General features: G+C 38.8%; 1 protein-coding gene across 1 annotated transcript in view; it reads right to left on the bottom strand.

Moving 5' to 3' along the window:
* The window catches only part of BFSP1 (beaded filament structural protein 1), a 569,852-nt gene that overhangs the window by 208,231 nt on the left and 337,013 nt on the right, over positions 1–24,608 (bottom strand). Inside the window, exon 5 of the mRNA XM_044060145.1 lies at positions 7,684–7,807. Coding sequence (XP_043916080.1) covers positions 7,684–7,807 — 124 coding nt within the window. The remainder of the gene's footprint in view (positions 1–7,683; positions 7,808–24,608) is intronic.

Here is a 24,608-nt window from a genome sequence, read left to right as displayed (position 1 = left end):
CACAAGTACTGACTATGTGAAGGACATTAACATCAGAGGCCATAATACCACCATAGTTCCTAGCCTTTATCAGACCAATAACTGAGTTTAATGCACCCTTCATCATGTACTTCCCTACACATCTTCCACTGATGTGTAACTGAAATGTACCACCTTTTTCACAGTGACCTGTCACACAGCTTATTGGCCATACCTAGGTATTATTTTTGTGGCATAAACATGACTATCTGATAGTGTGGAACACCAATTAAGTTGTTACACCAGATGCATATCTGCTACCTGTTCTGGTGATGCACACACTGCGTACATAGCTGTTTGACAACATTAATGGCATGGATATCATTTGTGATACTTTGGATTATAAATATATATATATCTATATATATATATATATATATATATATATATATATATATATATATATATATATAGCACTGTAACATCTGCAGGAGGTGTTAGGAGGGACACTGCTATACATGTATGTGACATTATGAGCAATACAAGCTAGTTGACTGGTGTGCATGGTATATACCATGCACACCAATCAACTAGCTTGTATTGCTCATAATGTCACATACATGTATAGCAGTGTCCCTCCTAACACCTCCTGCAGATGTTACAGTGCCAGGACAGTGTGCATGATTGCCCTCATAGAGTGTGCCATAATAGTTGTACAAGTGTGCTTGTGCAGAATCATCTCTTATCACTCTATATCGCATATGTTATGTCAGAGGTGTGGGATTACTGGTAGTATTATTCTAATATTGTCCATGATTGTGGTTGCTTCTTTTAATGTTGGCCATGAGCTTTTACCTGTGTCCCTCTTGCTGGAGACCTCTGCTGAGATTACACTCATATTCAGGTATATCAGTTTGCACATAATCACAATTTGCACCCCATCCTAATTGTATGTCAGATCTCTGATAGATGTCCTCTGCATTATTCATGTAAGTATGCTTATCTCACACAGGCATCCTGCCCATTGTAATGTCACCTTGTGTGACAATCACATAATCACATTTTCACCATGCTGTCTCTACTGTACCATATATATACGTGATTGGTGTTGCTGCTACAACCATCTTCCATTGACACACCCTCATCTACTGTACAGATTGTTTCACCTGTCCTCTTTCCCTGTATGCATTCTTACAATTCAGTTGCATGTCCTTATTTCTGGGCCATGGTCCCCGCATTACATTGGCCTTTGAGCAGATGTATTGCACTAAAAAATTGAGAGCTATCGATGAAGCCCTGATGATCATTTTGGTATTCCATGCAAAAGTGGGGACTGTCAGTGCTCTGATTTCAACAGGTGTGCTATCCATATGATCATAGGAGTTTACTAGGCTAATGGCCCTGGGGACCTTACAAGTCTAGCCAAGAGTTTATCCCCAAAAAGAAACCTCAGTCAGCACCTGTTGCCCCCTGTCAATGATGGACATAGGTGGAACCTCTGAGATAAATGTGTTTCCCATCCACTCATCAAGGTTGCACTTGAAGAGGGTCAGCGAGGTGTTCTGTCTGACAGGTATGGGAAGTCTATTCCAGAGACAGGACAGCCTCTGGGAGACAAACCTGTCTCTCCAGCAGGTTTTGTTGATGTTGCATATTAGATTCAAGCCTTTTGAGTGGGTAGTGCATGAGGAGTTAGACTTTTGGATATGGAGTATCTCTAGCAGGGCAGGGTCAAAGATTACTTTGTAGGTGAGACACAGATCACCCCTGAGCAATCTGTATGATACCGAGTAGAGTGATAGTGATTTGAGCCTGTCTGCATAGGACAGATGTTGGAGGCCATGGATTCACTTTGTGAGGTATTTCAGTAGTCTTTCCAGTTGGTGCAGATGTTTGGAGAGATACATCTCAAATGGAGCGTTATACTCAATTATTGGTCTAATGAGGGAGGAATATAGAGAGGTAATAACCTGCTTTTTCTGGATGCAATCACTTAATTATGAGATGAACCAAGTAAAAGGCTTTTCTGACCACTGCCGCTACATGAGGCTTGAATGTGAGGTTGTTATCAATCTGAGTGCCCAGGTCTCTCACCACTGGTTGTGTGCTTAGGGGGTTGCCGAATGGTGTGATAATGCATTTTTTTTTGCATTTAGTTTGAGGCCATGACTTTGGCACCAGTCATTAGTTGCTGTGAGACCCTCTTGTAGTATGTTAAAATCATTTGGGGAGTCAATGACAACACCCAACTTACAGTCATCCACAAAATAGGTCAGCCACAGGCCTTTTGTCTTTGCCTGGACCTCTGAGAAACAGATGCCAAGCAGTAGGGGTCCCTTGATAGATCCATGTTTCCTTACAAAGTTTTCTGGCTGGCAACACTGTTACCAGCCATGAAATCTCACTTAAACATGGCATGAATATGGATTGCATGCTGCAGTGTGTCGCATACCACCGTGCACACATTTTAACTCTGTGTAGGCTATGGGCGAAACCCAGAGAATGTATTTCTGTGTATAAACTAATACATTTCATTTAGTGTGTTTTAATATTTTTCAAAGATACTAAGAATTTCATTTATTTCACCAGCTCTTCGAATTAATAATATTAAAAAAAAAGCCCTGATATCTGTGATTGTAATGCAAATTTCCATTTGAATATGCCTTTCAGATTGCTGCTACTTTTTGAAAGAAGACTGTGGAAAGGTTACTCTTGACTGATGTTGGGTATTAAAGCTTGCTGTGAACAGATGTATAGAGTATTATCTGTGCATGATTTTAGATACTCTATAGGGCTATTTAATCAAATGTTTTATATTAACATAGGAGATCTCCCCATTTATGCTCATTGTAATGTCCCATATTATATTCTGATACAGGGCCACTCAAAAATACCGACTAATCATTATGAAATGCACCAAAACATGATCAGAAAATAGCAAATATATATTTGTTAAGGTTAGTATATTATGCTGTGGGGGAGGGGTGTCTACATTCTATATGTAGAACTATAGTCTCCTTAACATGCAACTTAAATCAAACATCTCAAATTTTACGAATTCTTGACAAGATTCGTATATTTGTTCTGTTTCATGCCCTACTCATTGTCACCCCAACATCATCATGTACTGACGTCTACATGGAATTAACCATCTGAGGGAATAACAAGTGCATGCTCATGTTTGCTACAGCACTAGGGACTCCTGATTTCTACCAAGACTATATTCACAAGCAAAAATAATCCTTCCCCTCCTTCAGATGTTTTGAACAGAAAATCACATATCTGACTTTTTTCTTTTTTTTTCCAGCAAATTAAGAGATCAGCACAATTTTCAATAGAGTTATATTTGATTTTTTTTTCAGCTGAAACACTTAGGTTTCAGCATAAGCCATGACTTTATCTTTACTAATTTCTAAAATTATCAAGTAATTGTTCCAATGTGTCCATGTGTGAGAATTTCATAGTATCACTGTAGAATATTAGGTTATTTGCCCAAGTTTTTTTTTTTTTTTTAAGCCTAGCCATGCTTCCCAAGGAAATATGATAGATATCGGTTACCAAGGGTTTTATGGAGGTGTATATACTTGGGCATGGCTGACTGAGCATTTTTCAAGCTTTTTCTCTCCAAAAGAGACATAAGTTCCAGACCAGGGGTATAGTTATGGTCCACATTCACTATTCCAAGTTTTACTTGAGTAAATGCAGGGATGAACTCTGTTTTTATGAATCAAGCTTCAATGTCAAGTCTTTGGTTGGATGCTGAATCTTGCTGTCCCACATGTCTGTTGAATCTACTACAAGTCCCCTTGACAAACTTGTTCATTGATACTTGCTCAAAAAGGCAAGTATTATAACCCCAACTAACTTGATTCTAGTTAACTATTTAGCCCTCACAACAATCAACCCTATTAAACTGTGTAGCCCTATCAGTGTTGAAACTGTAGCCCTAAAACTCCTACCCAATTCCTAACTCGAGTCCTCATGCCTACCCCTTAAACTCCAAACCCCCTCCCTAAACCCAGCTTTCCCCATTGCACTTTAGCATAAACTCTCTTCCCACTCCCTAAACATAAAACTGGTCTGCCACTCCCTCACCCTAAAACTCCCTACTTGCTTCAACTGTAATACTATCTTCTCACTCCATAATATTAAAAATTCCAGTTAAACCCCAAACTCTAACCCCCTTCACCCTCTAACCCTAAATTCCCTTCCTGACTGCTAACCTAATCTACATCCCACACCTCTCCCTCTCCCTCCCTCCCTACAGCTGCATCAGTTACCTCACTCGAACTTGGATAATGTTTTTAGGTAAGGTGTGTCAGACGCTTGCTTGAGCACATATTTAAGTTCAAGCGCAAGCAGCAACCTGTACAGGAACAAAACTATCAAGTCCCTCGCATCGAGACAATCATCTTGCAACCTGGACAAGTTACAAGACTATGAAGTCCCTCACATTGAGAATTGTCTTGCAACCTGGACAAGGTACAAGACTATCAAGTCCCTCACATTGAGACAATTGTCTTGCAACCTGTACAAGGTACAAGACTATTAAGTCCCTTGCATCAAGGCAATCATCTTCAAGAGTTGGAACTCCAAACTTTGAAGTACAACCTTTTCGGTTATTTTGTTAAAATGAGTAAGGTGTCATCCATTTGAACAATGCTGTTTTTTGTATTCTTTCGGCAAAGACCTTAAACACTGCTATTAGCCCTGTGAATTACACAGTTACTTAAGTGACACTGTTACTGTGTTCACAGTCTACATTTCAAAAAACAGATCTCACTGCAGTAATCTACACATACAGTAATCTGTATAGTTTTCATTCCAACAAAAAAGGGAAATTACTTATGTTGCCTTCTTCCACTTGAGAATGTCCTGATACTTAATTATCAGACTCATTAAAAGCCTATACTTCTCCCATGGGACTGATATATGGCAAATGGCTTCTCTAGAGTTGCAGGAGGCAAAATGGATGCAGCATCAGTAGCACATACAAAAAATAAATGAATTAAATAAAATAGACATAATGGCGAATGATGTTTCACAAAGGAAATCATTGCTAGTGCAGTTTCTAAGTGGGCACTCCTAATGATTCCTTAGTTTTGAAAGATTTCTCACTTCTTTGAGTTGGTGCAACTGTGGAAGTGATATACATATATATATATATATATATATATATATATATATATATATATGTGTGTGTGTGTGTGTGTGTGTGTGTGTAGATATGTCTAAGTTCGAGGAGAACTTCCCCCCACATCAGGGGGGTAGAGGTGAGCTTGATCTGTTGGCAAACAATTAAAATTCATGTTTACACCTTTTTATATTACAGGCATATTTTTTAAAATCCTTTCAACTTGCCAGCTTTGGGGAAGTCAGGCATTTCACAGCAGGACCATGATAAACAGAAACAAATCATTACAACTTTACTTGCACTGAAAGCACATTTTCCAATGTTTATTAATTTCAGGATCTGCTCAAAACTATGTGAGCTTATTTCTTATTTCTACAGGAATTGTTTGTTTTTCATTCCTGCATGGCATTGTTTGTTAACTTCACATTTAAACACTTTAATGCAGACATATTTGATTATATTGTGCAAAGATAGATAGATAAATAGATAGATAGATAGATAGATAGATAGATAGATAGATAGATAGATAGATAGATATTCCTGTGGACGTGAAACATACATGAATTAAGTTAAAGCCATTAACGTTCAGTTATGAATATAATGAGAATATCTGTTATTTAATTTCAAACAGGATTTCACTTATGTTCATGTTAAAATTTTACATAAGGATAGCTGCTTTATAATACTTCTTTTGTAATCATTGCTGAAGTTAGTCATCTGTAAAGTTCCTACTTAATGAAAAAAAAGTGTCAAGTTGTAATTCAGATAAGGGTGGGTAGCCATAATGAAGAGATAGCAGTGAGAAGGAGTGAACTCAGCATCTACGCAAACCAAGAAAACTAATAGCAGGAGATCAGGAGTAGGTGGATATGAAAAAATAAATAAATTGTGATCATTTAGCATATAGTAGAAAGCATCAGACTGCAGCAATTTCCATGCTGGTTGGAGCAGTACAGTTGTGCTTCTGTGAGGTGCAAAGTCAGAGGTAAAATGCTCTACCAGATACAGCCTGACCTAGAGAGGCACTTAATGGGTCATTAATAGTACCATTAGCTTTTGACAATGCCGTTATTACAAACCAGCAGCAACATTTTCTGTCCCTGACTTCATTAAGTAGAGACTACAGTACATGTCAAATGCAATAAACTAACCAGCACAGATAATGGAGCTGTGTAGGCATATATATCTGCAGTAAACTAAATCAGTACAAACAATGAAAATGACTTTGAATTTGTACTCTGAAGGCAACAGTTATGTATGCAGTGTATATAGTAGCTTGTCTTAATTGGTTGCAGTTGTGTATAAAATAGAAGTATATTACATTTTCCATCTTGAATTAATATTGTTGGAAGTGCACTGCCTTCTAAAATAAAATAGATCTGCAAGAAAATACCTGCCACTACCTGTAAATGTAAACTGCCCTGTTTACAGAAGTATGAGAAATAACAGAGTGACCGAACCTTGCATTTGAACAGATTGATTTGCACTATGCATGCCAGCTGGTTCTTAACTTAAAGGCTATAGTTGTCCGGGGAAGAGACAACATTTAGTATTCCCTAGTCATGAGCATTAAGATTTGATTGTATGTGAGAAGTTATATCACAACATGTATCCAGCAAATGACTTTCCTTTTGGTTGAAGTACTCAAGATGTTAAACAGCTCCATTGTCAGAGATGTTTAATTAATCATTACTCAGAAAAGAAACATATATGCACATATATTGTATATGCTCCGATTGCACTTGATGCCTCTGTTTCCCTTATTTAGGCACCTCCTGGTAAAAGACCTGGCATGTAACATGTTACAGGCAGTTAGTATGTAATTATTAGCTTTTAAGGTCCGTCAAAGAACATGAGGTGTCAGAAAGTGCCACTTGTACAATCATGGAGTCAGAAGGTATATGGATCCCATGTAGCTTTGATGATCTAGCTTTGTATTCAGATTCTCACTCTATGAGTAACCCCGTTGAGTACAGAAGTAAGGTCAGGCAATGCATCACTTCTGATGATTTTCAGAAGTAAGTACATGGCCATGTAGAAAGAGAAAACATACTTAAAAATAAATACCAGAAAACAATGCATCTGGTAAACAGATTCCTGTCAGCTTGCATACCTTGTTTCTTCAACACTAGTTATTTGCTTCTGAAGAGAATAGCAATTTGTTTCTTTGTATGGTCATCCAAGAGCTGCAATACTTTTGAAACATGTTATTAATGTCTCTCAAGGAAGAGGTTTCCTGAGGCACATATGGAGAACTTCATCACCTCGTTCCACAGTTTCTTTTAAATGCCACTATTTCCCAGAGCGGCAGATGATTCTATTTGTCAATTATGTTGCGGTTCATGCTATATTTTTGACACTGGATAGTGTGAGTCCTGAGTCTCAAAGGAATTAAAATCAAGGAGAAATGAACTAATTCTAAAATCACTGTCTCTTGGACCATTCCCCCCTTTTCCAAGATAAAATGATCTCAGAATTAATCTATTTGTGGTGAATAGGGTACAGACTCCCATACTAGAAGTACAGGGGCTTTGCCTCCCTGCAAACATGCATTTAGTGTATAACAGCAAGTTTAGTACTTGCTAGTTTACCTGTAGGATTGTGCTTAATTTCTTGAAGTTCTGTGATGCTCGTTGATGAAGCTTGAGCTTCCAATAGGCTGCCATTATCTTGCACAGTACGTAATAGCTGCTTGTTATCACTAGGTGTACTCAGCTAAAGCAAAGTATACCAGCAGTACAAGCTGTTACAATCATGTGCTTTTTATGAGAGTAGGTAAATTAAAAAGCAAGAAACTTTGATGGTGATCTGGGCACACAGAATAAGATGAATGTTCATATTGGTGATAAAGAGGATACTGACATAATGCAGAACTATTTTACTTTATTGGAGCTTACCTGGCAGAGAAATGAATCAGTGTGTGTATACCTTTATACATATAACCACATAATCTAAAAAAGCTACAGCAACAAACCAGAATTATGAACATTATCGCAATAAGCTACAACTTAGACATATTTATGACCATAAAATGGCAGAATATCTGTAGGTGATGATTTGTGCACTACTACAGTGGTAGGTGATGATATGTGCACTACTACCGTGGTAGGTGATGATATGTGCACTACTACTGTGGTAGATGATGATATGTGCACTACTACAGTGGTATCCTTTTGTATAGAGTCAAAATGCTGGCTGTGTGTCTAATTCTAAATTTTCATTACTATACCTGCTACATAGCAGTCTCCAATTACTGATTGTTGCATGCCCTTGTTAGCTTTATCATTCTGCAGTGGATATTGAACATTGTGTTTGAACATTACTGTCTTTAGTAGTTATAGTTTATATTTTACATTAATGTCTTACTGCTATTATTATGTATGATTGCACTATTTTGTCTTTAGGGAGTCAGGATCATGACTGAAAAACACCTATGGAATGCACTATTAAATACCAACAAGAGGAGTTACATGGGTATAGTCTTGCCTGCCTTACTGTCAAAATAAATGAAAACAGTATGAATGAAAACTAAGAGAAGTGGGCTTCCTGAGCAATTTGAGTAGCAGAGACTATTGTAAATAATACATGAAAGGAAAAACGCTGTCCAGGATAAGTTTGACATACCTTACTGTATAAAATGAAAGGGAGCTTCCCTAATAAGTAGTGCAAGGTTAAGTAAAAAAAATATTTGCTAGACAACATTTATATGACTCTAATTAATACAATCATACATGACTTTCCAAATTACTCTCAAGGGCATTATTAACAATACAATACTTCACCAAATGAATAATAGGCAAAGATTAATAATTTAAAAAAATTTGTTCAGCAACAGTGATAATAGTATATTTACTGTATCATACAGAACATGCAGCTTCCCAGCACTTTTAGTCTGATGCTGATTTAAAACAAGTATTTGTGAATGCTGAGTGCTAGCTTGTGTTGCACTAGGATGTAATCGAATGTTACAAGGGGAGTGGTGAGAGTAGGATGTAGTTTGAAAAATATCATCATGCACAGTGGCCTGCATCTTTTATTTATTCATTCTTTAATAAAGAAAAGACTTAAGTTATAAAAAGACTGATTTTAAAATGAACCAATTATATATATATATATATATATATATATATATATATATATATATATATGAAATATGCCGAATATTTCTTTTTAATCATTAATCTTTGCCTATTGTTTATATGAAGAAGTATTGTTGTATTGTTAATGATGCCCTTGAGAGTAATTTGGAAAGTCATGTATGAATGTATTAATTAGTCATATACCTTGTATGAATTCTTAACCAATGTTTTTATATTATGTCTAATTTGTTATAATTATTTAAACTGCAGATGCATTTTTTTTATTTTTGAAGATTGTAAAATTATTGTTCTGAAATGTTTTGTCATAATTTGGAGCTTTTCTCACCAGGCCTCTGCTGAAAATGGCCTTCTACCCAGATGGACTTTCCTGGTAAGCAAATGTCAATAAATAAATAATGTAGGTGTATATATTAATATATATATATATATATATATATATATATATATATATATATACACACACACACACACACACACACATATATATATATATATATATATATATATATATATATATATATATATATATATATATATATACTCATTTCTCAAAGAGAGAGGATGTAGACTAGTGTGTGTGTGTGTGTGTGTGTGTGTGTGTGTGTGTGTGTGTGTGTGTGTGTGTGTGTGTGTGTGTGTGTGTGTGTGTGTGTGTTGTACCTTTAAGAAGTGTTTCAAGGACAGCATGTGCATATACATAGCAAGCACGTGCTCGCTTCAGTGTCATTTTGAGAGTGCAGCCAGAGAGTGAGCATGTATAAGTGTAATAGCCAGTTTGTTTATAAGTTTATCTATGTTAGCATTATTAAGGCTCAGTCCTGACATGTTTGCACATAATAAAGCTGCTTGAAGAGAATCCACAGATGTTTGTCTGTTTTATCCTGATCAGACAAGCAACATTACACTTGGCAAAATCAGACTTCTAGGGGTCAAGTCTGTTAAGATTTCTCATATCATAGCTAATTATTTCAGTTCTGATATGGTCCATAGTTTTGCATACAAGACTTGTTAGCCTGCTGGGTATGTAATTCTCATGGTCTGTGTTGGGGCCACCCTTGTGGAGTGGCATCACAACAGCTGTGCACCCCTCCCATAGGACAAAGCTAGCTGCTAGGCTGAGGCTGAAGAGGGTGAGGAGTAGGTCCACCAATATATGTTAAGTGCTACTAATTAGACAACTGGGTACATTGTCAGGCCCAATGGTTGAGGTATTCTTTATTTGGGAGAATACCTTCATTATATGCTCATGATGTTTGGTGGGTTGATTCCACCAGGGGTAAGTGTATTTGGAATAGATGCCTCTGAGGTGAAGTTAGCACTGAATGTATTTGCCAGTATCTTTGAAATATCCACTGGATATAAGTAGTTGATATAATTATGAATATTCTCAGAGCAATGATGAGCACTGTTTCTTTTTTTTTTTCCTGTAACAATTAAAGAAGGACTCATAGTTATCTTTGGCTTCTATAGGTAGTCTGACTTCATGGGATGCCTTTTCTTTTCTTATTTCCTTTTTTATTTTCTTATCTAGCTGTTTAATGTTGTCTTTAATTTGGGGGTATTTTGCTCTCTTATATATTTTATGAGTTTCTTCATTTTATTACACAGTTTACACTAGTTTGCTTTTAGACCTCTGCATTTGCTTGAATCTAATTGGGACTGCCTGAATAATTGTATGCAGTAACAACATTTTGGGTAATACTTTTATACTTGAATTTAAGAGACTTCATCATAGAGTTGTGGCAGATTTATATGCGTGAAAACATTGAACCCTGTGATGTTTGCTTCTGGTGAATTAGACATTCTGATGGAAAAGGTTAGTAGCTTGTGGTCTGATCTGATCTGACCACTGAGAGGGAATACCTTGGGGATCATACATACAAATAGTAAGCCTGTTAAAACCAGGTTAACTATTCTGCTCCCTAGTAGGTTACTTAATAATCTGGTCCAGGGATTCTTTGTTTATAAAGTGTAAGAATTTTTGAGCATACCCTACATTGCTGATATAGGTCGCCCTATTAATCATTAGATAGTTATAATCACCTAGGGAAACAGTGTTCCTGCTTAAGTGGAGTTCATCTAAACTATTTTGGAAAGCTGTGTGATTGTTTTGGAAACACGAATGGATTTCAGTGGTGCACAGAGCTAGCCTTATTTATCATGACTTCGATCTCAATAAGCTCCACTTTTGGGCTTCTAGATATCTATCTGGAGGCAATATATCCTCTAAGAAATACAGATACACTACCACAATTTCTGATTGGTCTAAACAAGTGGTATGTGCAATACAAAGGACTTGAGAGAATGCTTTTTGAGCACTAAAACCAGGTTTCAGCAACAACACATATGAGGATGTGCTCCAAATGCTGGAGAGTTTCAAGGACTGACAATTTGTTATTTAGATTTTTAGCATTAAGTAGATCCACACTGATATGACATGATCCAATGGTCGATTAACTTAAGAAATTCAGTTGGGAAGTGTATTGGCTGGCCCTTGCCTAAAGAAAGCATTTATGTATGTGGAAGCCTTGGACTGGCTCAGTGAATATGGCACCATGCACCATTAACCATACGTTTCGTACATTGGTATGTGCTGCCCTTGAGGTTTCTGACACAGCTGTAGAAGGTCTTAAGGTTGGTTTTCACCTGAGAGGATATCTTAACTCTGAACTTGTTTGACCTAATTAGCCCTCATTGTTGTCTATATCCTTTGATAAAATAGTTTTTTATCTTTATGGGAATTACCGTTCCTGATTTTTACCATTTATTTTCTTTTGTTATATCTTGTTTAATTTGGGATGCCACCAGGAAGGTTTGTTTCTTGGACTAGTTCTGGACTTACTTCTGGTAGGTACAACAACCTCTTTTCAGCCATTGACATGATTATGCAGAGTTTCTGAAAGCAATTCACTATAGGCTGCTGTGTTCTCTGGGTTTGGAGGGCAATTGAATTTTGACAAACTTAATGAAAGGTAATTTGCCTTGGAATAGTTTCTAACTGTTACTGGTATTAATGGGATTATGGACTTGATTATGATTTTAAAGGAGACAACTTTATGGTCAGACCTCACCAGAGAGGATAAGATGCTGTTGGGAGGGGGATGCAACATTCTACCATATTTGTGAGCATGAGGTCCGGTAGAATGGAACCTCTAGTGGGCATATTCACTATTTGGTCAAGGGAGTTTATAATTACTAAGTCAAGGAATCTCTGTGCCTGTAGATGTAAGGCTGTGTAGGAGTACCAGTCTACAGAGAGGTAATTAAAGTCTCCCATTAGTAGAGAGTTAGGTTGAATGGTAAGTGTCTCCAGCAGATCCAAGTATGCATTGTGAATTTCTTGAGACATGGAGGGTGACCTATAGCTGGCTAGTATATGGTACATGATTCCATCTATGGTGATCAGCATGTGGAGCATATCCAGCATGTCATCCTGTTGACCACTCTAGAGGTTTGCTTGTTATTGATGTATACTGAGAAACCTCTACCTCTAGCCTTTATGTTTGCAACTACTGGTCTAAGCGTGCAAGGCATTGAAACCTTGCACTGCAAAGGTACCCCTTGCAGCTTTAAACCATGTCTTACTAACTGCACAGATGTCTATATTCTCAAGTGTGATGAGGGCATGGAGGGAGTTCCTGGCATTCAGCAGTAGCACCTTCAGGTTCAGTTGAGCTGATTTTGCTATGTCGGTAGGTTTGTCAAATTGGCATTGCCTAACAAGGCACTAAGAAGGGTGAATAAAGTTTTAGCCATTATTTGAAAGTCTAAAGGGGAGATGTGCAGACCATCCTTGACAAAGCAACGTGGTCTTTTACCCATGTCTCCCCAAGAGGACAAATATTGGATCCACATAGAATGACACCAAAAAGACAGCCAGTTGTTGAAATCAGAGGATCATAGGAGATTACTAGGCTATCGACCCGTAGACCATTTCAAGTAACCGTTTCATCCCAATGTAATACCATAGAGATGCTAGTCAATACCCAAGATTACATTTAGTAATGACTGCCCATGTCTAAGAGGGTTGTGGGTACTATCCCAGGTAAAAATGCATGCTGTCCCATCCACTTGTCCAGGTTCCTCTTGAACAATGTGATAGAGGTGCTCTGTTTCACATACATTGGCAGCCTCTTCCAAAGATACGGCAGTCACTGGGAGATAAATATGCTCCTCCAGCATGTCCTATTTAAGTTGCAGGCCATATTTAGGTCTCTGGAATGGGTAGCTCTAGTCCCATTTGATTTACAGATATGGAGCAAATTCATTAGGTTTGTGTCTGAGATTGCTCTGTAAGGCAGGCACAAGTCTCTTCTAAGAAATCTATATGATACAGATTATAGGGACAAGGACTTTAGTCAGTGTGTGTAAGGCATGTGCTGGAATCCCTTGATCTTCTTTGTTAGAAACCTCTGAGGTCTCTTTGATTGCTGAAGATGCTTTGTATGGTACCTTCCGAATGGGGTGTTATTCAGAGTTATGGGCAAGATTAGTGCCGAGTATAGTGGGGTGTTAACCTCCTTACTCTTAAGGTGATGCCTTTACTAAACAAGTGTGCTACACAGAAAGCCTTGCTTACTACAGTAGACATAATAGTGGTTGAAGTTAAGGTCACAGTCAACTGGTAATTCAAGATGCCTTATCACTCCGCGGGTACATAAGGTATTGTCATTGATTTGATAGAGTGAAGGGACATTGTTTGTGCCAAAGGAAATGATGATGATGCATTTCTTTGCATTCAGTTTGACAATGACTAAGATACCAGTCCTTGGTCTGTGTAAGACCCTCCTGGAGTATAAAGACATAATTTGGGGATTCAATAATTGCCCCCAGTTTGCAGTCATCTGCAAACTTTCTCAGCCACAACCTCTTAGTTTTGACCTGAATGTCTGAGAAGTATATACCAAACAGTAGGGGACCCAACACTGACCCCTGTGGCACCCCACTGGTGACATGTCTGCTGGTTGATGTGGAGTCACTCACTTTGAGAGTATCTGTCCAGTTTCTGAACCACTTTGGCGACCCATCTTACAATGAAGGAGTTTACATTCAGTTTGCTAAGTTATTGGTAATGCCTGAGTGTGGCATTATGTTGAAAGCCTTCGCAAGTTGAGGTATGCTGTTTGTACAGATTTGCCCTCATCAATGGCCATGGTCACATTTTCAAAGAAATCAACCAAATTTAACAGACAGGATCTGCCCTTGACAAAGCCGAGTTGGTTGGATCTAGGGTTTGGAGGTTGCCTATTTCTTAATTTATAAGGTCCATAATGATACATTCCATGGCCTTAAAGTTGAGGCTGGTCAGGGTTATGGGTCTGGAATTCCCCGGGTCTGTTGCTAGGCCATATTTGTGGAGGGAAATAACTGTTGCTATTCTCCATTCTGCAGGAACAAAGTTTGTGGTTAGGGTATGATTGAAAAGGGTACTTAATGGTGATGCTAGTTCATATTTTAGCCTGTTTAGAAGACAGGTTGGGATGCTGTCTGGTCCCATAGAGGCTGTATTTTTGTCTTGGACAAGGCTTTAATGACCTGCACTTCAGATAATGTGTGTGTGTGGGAAAGGTTTGTGATACATTTTGAGGGGATAAGGGAGTGAAATATTCACCAAACTTATCCGCTAGCAGGTTTGCTATCTCTGTAGGGTCAGTGTTTGTGATACCATTAGTCACTAGTTCTGCACATGCTTGGGTCCTACCTTTTAGGCTATGTACATAGCTATAAAAAACTTTGTGGTTATCTTTGGCTGAGCTTGATAGACTTTTCTCAGAGAAGCCCTTAGAAGATTTGACAAGTTGTCTAATTTGCCTGATGAGACAGAGGAGGGCACTTTTCCATTGTTGGGGGCTCACCTTTGTTTTCTTGGACAGCAACTTTTTGCATTGATTGTAAAGTTAGTTGATGCTGGATGTCCACCCTGACAGCTTGTTTTTACTTGGGGCTCTGACTTTGATATTTTCTGGTACAGCTAAGTCTAAACACTTATGCAAGTGATTGTATAGAGCTTTAGTGCAAGCTTCGGTGTAGTTACCACTTCCAGCTTCGTGTGGGGCTAGGAATGCATTTATACCTTTACCTAGGAGGGCATTGTTTTCCTTGGTGAAGTTTTTTTAGTCTGATTTCCCTCTTTGTGAGTTCTGGTGTTAGTGCCAGTTAGAAAGTGACTCATTTGTGGTCAGATGTAACTAATGAGGGTCCGACAGTTGTGGCAGTGCATCAGTTTGACCTGTTAGTGAGGACAAGATCTAGTATGTTTGTTCCTCTTGTCGAGGTATGAACAATTTGTTCCAGGGCATTTGAGTTAACAAAGTCAAGGAACATTTTGCTAGCAAGTTAGGGCTAGTGTAGGTTTCCCATTTGATGGTGGGATAATTGAAGTCCCCCATAACTAGAGTGTTTGGTAATATTTGGATTGATTCCAGTTTTTTCAAGTAGGCTTTGTGCACATCATGACCCATGGAGGAGGATCGACATCTGGCTATAACTTGAATAGGGGCTTACCCACTGTAACCTGAACTTGGATTAACTCCATGGAGTTAGCTAGTCTTACTAGACAGGAGGTGAATTTATCTCTAATATAGATAGAAACACCCCCTCCTTTAGATCTCACACGTTCGTTTTGCAGTCTGAAGGTGTGGAAGGCATTCTAGCCTTGCAAGGCCGGGGTACTCTCTGAGGCCTTGAACCAGGTTTCTGTGACTGCACAGATATCTAAATCTTACAGTGAAAAAAGTACTTCCAGGGTGTACAGTTTTTGGTTTAAGCTCCTAGCGTTTAGCAGCATTACCTTTATTTTGTTATGATTGGCAAATTTCATGTTGGTAAGTTTGCTTTTAATACCATGCCTAAGAAAGGCAGTATGTGTGAGACAAGAGCCTTTTCCAGCAGCTGAAAGCCTAGTGGCACCAGGTGCAAACCGTCTCTGACAAAGCAGCAAGATTTGTCGATGATGGCTTCCCAGGCTGACAGGAACTGGATCCCCTTTGAATGACACCAAAAACTAAGTCAATTATTGATATTGATTATTTTTTGTTTATACTGTGGCATCATTCTAGGTGAAAGTAGTATGCTGCTCAAGGCTAGGGACATACCTGCCTTGGATACATATGCAGAGAGCTCAATCATGCCTCTCTTCATATTGTCAAGTGAGGCACATCTCAGGTCATTCATTCCGACATGAACTATGACAGAGTCATAATGGTACTTGTTGCTGAGACACCTGAGTGTATGCATGATCTGAAGATTTCTGGCACCAGACAGGCAGCTGACTGTGACTTTCATCATATCGAACCTGATGAGTGGGACATCCGTGTGTCTCACTATGGAATCTCCAATGATAAGAACATTTGTTTTTTGAATGTTACACCTTACAGGATTGGTAGTTGAGATACTGGTGTTACTTTGTATCATGGGTGATGGGGAGTTGTGTTAGTTTTAGCAGTCTTGTGTTTTGGAGGTCTCTGGTGTTTCAGTAAGTTTTTTGAAAGAAACTCTGTATATGTTGATTTTTATCTTTGATGCATACTATGTCTATGAGTACTGGTACTATGTGCATGAGTAGTGGTGGGCGGGTTGACAACCTCCTCTGTGCTACTGTTTTGAGTGCAAGAGAGCACGGCTTCAAGATTTTTGGTGTAAATACATCTCTCGCACTCTGTAATAGAGTGAGTTATTAGTAGAGGGTTGTCAGCGTACATGAGGCAATTGTTATACTGCCTCAAGCAACCCAAGTCAACAAGGTTGGCAGGAGAAACAAGGGTAGTGCCACTGCCTATAATAGTAGGTTGAAGACTGTTATCTCAAAGGGGAGATTTTCAAGACTGATCAAGTTGGACCACAGTGGATGGATATTTCTGCTGTTTTTTTTTTTTTCTGGTGGTTTAATAGGTTACAGTCTGAATAAGCACAACAGTGTGCAATACTGCACAATGCACAAACAAGCAGAAACCTTCTCAAATGCAGGGCTTAAATACTAGAAGCTAAAACTTGAAAACAACCACACTTCACCAGACAAGTTCCAGCACACTTCTCTCACTAGAGTGCAGCAGGGCCCGTTCCAGTCAAAGATAGCCGGGAAAATGTGCTCAGAGCAAACAGCCACTACAAACAGACCTAGATGCAGCAAACCTGTATCTGGACTATGCTACAGCTACTAGCTACTAGCTACCCTAGTTTCACTGGGAAACACTAGACAATGTTTAACACAGCTGTACAATAGCAGCGAGACACTAAAGAACATTTTAAACAGCAGAGAAGCAGCAAGGAGATTCTAAAGAATGTTTTAAACAGCTAACAAATCAGTTATTTTAACACTGATTGGTAGGAAATCCAGAACAAGCAGAACAGATTGCTTTGCAACAGTTCAAAGTACCAGCAAATACTTATCAAACATCCCAGGCTGCATCCTACATGAATTTAGCAAGAACTTGCAGCACCATTAGGCACCATGTTCAGCCAAAGCCTGAGTACTGGCTTTGTCCCAGCTGAGTGGAGGAAAGCCACTGTCATCCCTTTGCACAAAGGTGGAACATCCATCGATCCAGGAAATTATAGACCCATCAGCCTAATTAGCCTGATCTGTGAGACACTGGAAAGGATTATCATGGACCTCATTAACAAGGACTGACAACCTCCAAACACTCAATCCCACACAGTTTCATTTCATCAAAGGGAGGTCATGCCTGTTAAATTTGGTTGACTCTGAGACAGTCATCAAAGCCATGGATGAGGGGAAGGTGGTGCACACCATCTACCTTGACCTGGCCAAAGCCTTTGATACTATTCCCCACTCAGGTATAATAGAGTAACTCTCTCAACTAGGCATCAGTCCGTATGTTACCAGATGGGTAGCAAACTGGCTCACTGATAGAACCCACCTAGTCAAAATAAGGGAAGCCACTTCAAGCAGTAGACAAGCAATGAGTGGTATACCCCAGGGACTGGTCTTGGGGCTTCTGTTGTTTGGGATATACTTTTCTGAGGTGCAGGCCAAAACCCGTGGGTTGTAGATGACCACATTTGTTGATGACTACAACCTGGTTGCTATCATCAATTCACCAGCCAACACTCCTCACACTGTGGTGAATAGATAGTTAATAAATAGCATAATAAGATTGTGTTAAAGAGGGACAATAAAGGAGGCTGGCACACTATGTTAAATAATAAAGAGAAAGGTTGGATTGATGAGAATTTGTAAGAGACCAATTATTTGTAAGAGGTGTGTATTTAAGTGTTGTAACTTTGTTTGTTGGTATTGAAGCACCGAAGAAGGCTAATTAAGCCAAAACCAGTATGCTGTTATGGCAGAATAAAGTTATGTTTACTTAGTAAAGAATTGTGCTATTTATTAACTATCTATTCACCATAGTGTGAGGAGTGCTGGCTGGTGTGGGCTGGTGTGTTGGTGTATATTAATTGGTCTTTTTGCCACTGGATTATATTATTCATGCTGTGGGCCACACTTGGTGATATTTTTCCAACAATTGAGAGTTGATAAGTACATGGACAGTGTTACTGGAACCACTGAATGTGCTGTTGCTTAGCGTATGGCTTTATGTGGAGGGGTGCCATACAAGCTTACTAAGTAGTTTATTAAAAACAAAGAAGACATATTAAATTTATTCAGCATATTGGCTGGACTCTTTTAATATTATCTTCAGTTATTTTCATATCTTGATTGTCTGTTTTTTTTTGATAAAATACACAGGAGCCATTGTTGGATGGCATTTTGAATGTGGAAGTGGTGTTTGCCATCCAGAGCGCCTTATTGGAGGAATGAGCTCTCTTTCTGTTCACTGTGATGACATCCTGAAGGGTGTTTGAGCCATGGAAATGGTGTGTATGACATTTGTTCTGCTTTCTACATATTAGTTTGATGAAAAATAATTATATAGTGTCACTTTGATTTGTGCTAGCTGCTCCTTGTTCATGGCTGTGAATAATATTAACATGTATAGTTCAAATTTGTTATCAGAAGCCTAGGTGAAGCAGTACCATCTTGTGTGACATTGTAGGGTCATAGGTTCATAGGTGTGTACTAGGCTAATGGCCCTGGAGTCTTTACAAGCCTAATCCATAGGATTACCCTGGCATTGTGCCACCCGACCTTAGTTCCCAGTGCATCTGTCGAGTAGAGCCACTGGAGTGATCCCCAAGGTGAATTTTCTATTTCCCATCCACTCATCAAGATTTCTCTTGAAGAGGGCCAGTGAGGTGCTCTTTTTGACATGTATGGGAAGTCTATTCCATAGCATGGGCAGTGTCTGGGTTATGAACCTGTCCCTCTAGCACGTTCTGTTGATTGTGGTAATGAGGCTGAGGTCTCTGGCGCGTGTGGTGCGGAGGGATTGGGATCTCTTTAGATGTAGCATTTCTAACAGAGCTGGGTCAGACATGTTTTTGTAAGTCAAGAAGAGATTGTCTCTAAGTAGGTAATATGAGACAGAGTATAGTTGGAGTTTTTTCAGTGTGTCCATATAGGACAAGTGTTTAAGGCCTAGGATCCTCTTTGTGAGGTACTTTTGCAGCCTCTCCAGTTGTTGCAGGTGTCTAGTGAGGTACATGCCAAATGGGGCATTGTACTCAATGATTGGCCTAATGAGGGAAGAATAGAGGGAGACAATGACCTAATTCTTCCTGGATGCAAGACCCTTAGTAATGAGATGTGCCACATAGAAGGACTTTCTGACCACAGTGGCAATGTGGTGGTCAAAAGAGAGGTTGCTGTCAACCTGTGTTCCAAGATCTTTTATAATGCTTTCTGTGTTCAGTGGACAACCATCAATGTGGTAATTCATGGGAACTGGGTTTTTCCCAAAGGAGATGATGACACATTTTTAGCATTGAGCTTAAGGCCATGGTTCTGACATCAGTCGTTGGTATCAGTGAGGCCTTTCTGTAGGATGTCAACATCACTTGGGGAGTTAATAATGGCTCCAAACTTGCAATTGTCTCTGAACTTTGTCAGCCAGAGTCCCTTTGTGTTGGCCTAGACTTCTGAGAAGTAGATACCAAACAGCAGAGGACTCAGTACCGATCTCTCTGGGACTCCACTTGTGACTGGTCAGCAGTCTGACTTGGAGTCATCTACTTTCATACTATGGGTTCTATCTTTGAGCCAGTTTGCAACCCACCTAGTGATATAGGGGTTGATACCTAGCTTAGTGAGTTTTTCTATGATTCCTGAGTGGGGAATGGTATCAAAGGCCTTGGCCAGATCAAGGTAGGCTGTATGAACCACCTTGCCTTCATCCATAGCTCTGGTGACTAATTCAAAGAAGTCGACCAAGTTGAGCAGGCATGATCTACCCTTCACAAAACCAAACTGTGTGATCCAGAGTTTGGAGATTCCCTATATACTTGTTTATTAGGTCCATGATGATGTGTTCCATATCTTTGCATATCAGACTTGTTAGTCTAATGGGGCGATAGTTCCCGGATCTGTAGTTACTCCTCCTTTGTGGAGAGGGATGACTGTAGCAGTGCGCCATTTGGTAGGCACTAACCTTGAGGTGAGGCTGTGATTAAACAGGACACACAGGTGAGGTGCCAGTTCACTCTGTAGTCCATGTAGAACACAACCAGGGATATTGCCAGGTCCTGTATAACCTGTATTCTTGTCCTTGGACAATGCTGTTTTAACCTGTGCAGCAGTAATACTGGGTGCCTGGCAATCCACTAGTATTGGAATTGGTCTTTTGGGGGGGGGGTAAATTTGGCACTGAATCTGCGGCCAGTATATTGGCAACATCTGTTGGCTCGGTATAAGAGGTGCCATTGTGCAGTAGCTCAGAGCAAATTTAGGCATTGCAGTGGAGATTCTTTACATAACTATAGAAGGCATTGTGGTTGTCTTTACTATCTGCTGCAATTCTGTTTTCATAGCTAGCTTTAGAAAATTTGATGAGGGATCTCAACTTTTTGTTGAGGCTGATAAGGGAGTTTTTCCAGTCTTGGGACTTCACCTTATTCTGCATCAGTTTCCTCCTTCTGTTGTAGAGTTTGTTTATGGCAGGGGACCACCAGATTGGCTTCCTTTTTTTGAGGAGAGCATTTTGGTTCGATTGGGTATGGTGAGATCCATGCATTAGTGTATGTTTTCATACAGTGCTTTGGTTTATGATTCAGTGGTCATGCAACTATTCTCCATTTGCATGGGTGCCATAAAGTTGGCCACCTCTGTTTTTAGGAGCCCAAAGTTATTTATTTATTTATTTATTATTTATTTTATTTTACATTTGTTAACCGGGAGAGTCCGACTCTTGGGAAAAAAAAAAAAAACAAGCAAAAAACAAAAGGTAAAACAGGGTTTTGTTAAAAAGTAGTTAAGGAGTTTAGGTAAGAGAATGGTAAATGATAGTATGGGTTTGGAACAGAACAGTTTTGATTAAGGGACATTATTAAGATTTTAATTTTTATTTTGCTTTTTTGGGTGGGAGTGAGGGTTGAGGAGTGTGTGTCAGGGAGTTGGGAGTTCCATTATATAGTTTGAGAATGAGAATAGAGAATCCCCAGTTTGGTAGTTGTCTGAGCTAAGATCTTATAAGAAGATAATAAAGATTGTTAATTAAGGTGGTGGTGAATGATGTTTTCAGAGCTTTTTTTGTGTTTTCTCTGGGTGATTATCTCTGGTGAGCCATTTTGAGTTTGTTGAAATGTTGGTTGCTGAAAAAAAAAACCACACTAGTTGCTTCAGCAAGTTAGTGCAGTGGTGGTTCTAGGTGTGGTTTGTGGTTCTAGCTAAATCTAGCTGTGATTGTAAGTTTGTTAGTTGTTTTGTTTTGTTTAGGTTTGTTTGTTTAGGAAGGGGGAGAAAGAGAAAGAGTTGAGGTGTGGTGGCAATGTTGTAATTTTAGCGTGAGGAGTGAGAAAGTGTTTTTTTTTTTAGAGAGCCAAGCTTTTTATTGACGGTTTTGATGGTAAGATTAGTTAGCTTTGGAGAAGTATTTCATGGTGGTTACTTTTGCTGGGGGGTGTGGGGTTTAAGGGATGTGGATTTCCAAGGTGATTAGCTTGTGGTTGGATTTAACCAGGGAGGAGTTGACTATTGGTGTAGAGCAATGATCGCCCATGTTAGTAATGACCAGGTCAAGGATGTTGCTACCTCTAGTGGGGGTCCATATATTATGCTACATTCCAATTTATTTAGAAGTCTCAAAATTATTTGTTTATTTTGTAGTTGTTCACAAAAAGAACAAAAAAGAAATTAAAAGATTTAGTCACTGTTTCCACACTCTTTTGGGAAAGCTTTAGATTGTTTCACTTGTGATCTACCCTCAAAAACCTGAGTGAGATGGTTTGTTCTGGGACGTACTGGTGAGTCTGCACATGCTGCATTGTCTAGAACAAGAAGATTTTTTACTGTCATTTTTTGGTAAATGGTATATAACTGAATTTATTTTAAATGTCAACTGTTTATAAAGGAGATTAGTGCTGGTAACAATGGATGTGGCTCAACTTGTGAAAGGACTGACTGCTGATAAAAACTCCATGGACATTTTTGAACAGAATTCTGGTAAACAATATGCAGGTACTGTTTTAAATTCAACTTCTTGTAATGATTTATTTAAACAATTGTATGCATTTATGAAGTATTTGAGAATTAATGTATAGCATTACAAACTTTTAAAGTATATTCTATAAGAGGTTTTTGTCCTAGGGGGTTTAAGGGTTCGTTTACAGCCCTTTGTAAAGGGGTTGAATGACCCACTTATGAGTGAATAGCAAGAAACTCATTAGTCTGCATTAATGCTTTTTGTAAAGGCTCTGTTGACATTTTATGAAAGACAAATAGAGCATCTGGGTGATAAAGTGAGGATATTGCATGAATCAGTGAAAATATCTGAGCAACATGTTAAATTTGGCAAGCAGACTGAGAGGCTGCCAAAAAAATTGAACAATGTAGAGCGTGAATTAAAAGCTAAGATGCTTAAGAAATTTTCTAGATGTTCTAGAGATTATCAGGGTGGGAAACAATCTGATAGGAAGAAAGTGGTCAAGTCTTTGAACATTAAGGAGCAGTATTATGTTAATAAATATAAGAGAAGTAAGTCTATTTTAAAGAAATCTGAATACACTTCTGAGACTTTGACTGAAGAATTTTCTTCAACCACTGAGATTATTTAGAGACTTACCTTCTTCTCCTATTCCCAAAAAGAAATAGATGGGAATCCCTTTAGACCAGTCAAAAGGGCTGGAAGAAAGCATCGGCACAGGAGGTTCTACCCTGGAGACATTACTGCAATTAATGATGACCAAGTAACGGAAAATGTCAATGTTCGTACTATATCATCTGTTTTTGTCTTCTGTTGATATTGAATTATTGAAAAAGGTTTTGGTTATGTTCCATGTTATAATGTACCCAAAGGGGTCCCTTACAGATCGAATCTTTAAAAGTTCGACTTTGATATGCCTGAGACCATATGACTGAACTTTTAAAAGTTCAAACATTCGGAATGGAGATCTCCATACAGCATGGAATGGGAAGATTTCCTTTTTGCTCACTGTAGTATGATCTCAGAGTTGGTATATTTAAATAGCACGGGGCATGGGGGTGCGGGGGTGCCAACCCCCCTGCTAAACATGTTTGGGGCAATGGTTTTGTTTTTTTCCCCTTTTTTTATCAGGTGTTCGAACTTTTAAAAGGTCGATCATATGGTCTCGGACATATGATAGTAGACCTACCAAAAGACATCTTTGCCAGTGATGTGATATCTTTTTGCAGATTATTAAATCTGAAATGATATTATCTGAATAGACATGATCAAGAGGGCATTACTTCAAGGTTCAAGTTCAAGCCTTCTACTTTTGCACCCCCTGTTAACAAATTTTTGGCCAGCTTTCAGCAACATGTTCATTCTATTATTAGGAAAAATGACTTAACTAAGGTAGAATGGCAGGCTATGAAAGATTTGGCTTCTAATAAACAAGTTGTAATTAATAAGGTGGATAAAGGGGGGACTGTGCTATGTAGAAGCCCAAAAACAGTTATCAAGAAATCGATATTATCATAAAATGTACCTGGATCCCACTTCAACATTTAAGATGGAAATTGACAGCTTTTTGAGGTTATCCATAGAGGAGTATATTACCTCCAGATAAATATTTTGTCAGTTGATAGTACAGGATCCTATGCACAATATCTGTATCTTCTACCCAAGATTCACAAGAATCCATATTGTCCACCTGGTAGGCCCATTGTTTCTGGTAAGGGGTCTTTGACAGAACCATTATCTGAATTCCTTGTGTATTATTTGAAACCTTTGTTGAAAATGGTATGATTTAGGATTCAAGATACTACTGGATTTTTGAATATTATCGAACATATGCAGTTAGATCATGGTTGGTTGTTGAGCACATTGGATGTGAAAGCTCTGTATACTAACATTCCTCAATGGGCAGGCTGGATTGCCTTA

Source organism: Protopterus annectens, chromosome 1.part2 (genome assembly GCF_019279795.1).
Source record: "Protopterus annectens isolate FY-2018-M chromosome 1.part2, PAN1.0, whole genome shotgun sequence".
Lineage (NCBI taxonomy): Eukaryota > Metazoa > Chordata > Ceratodontiformes > Protopteridae > Protopterus > Protopterus annectens.
Note: the sequence above shows the minus strand (reverse complement) of the source record. Positions and strands in the feature narration are given on the sequence as shown.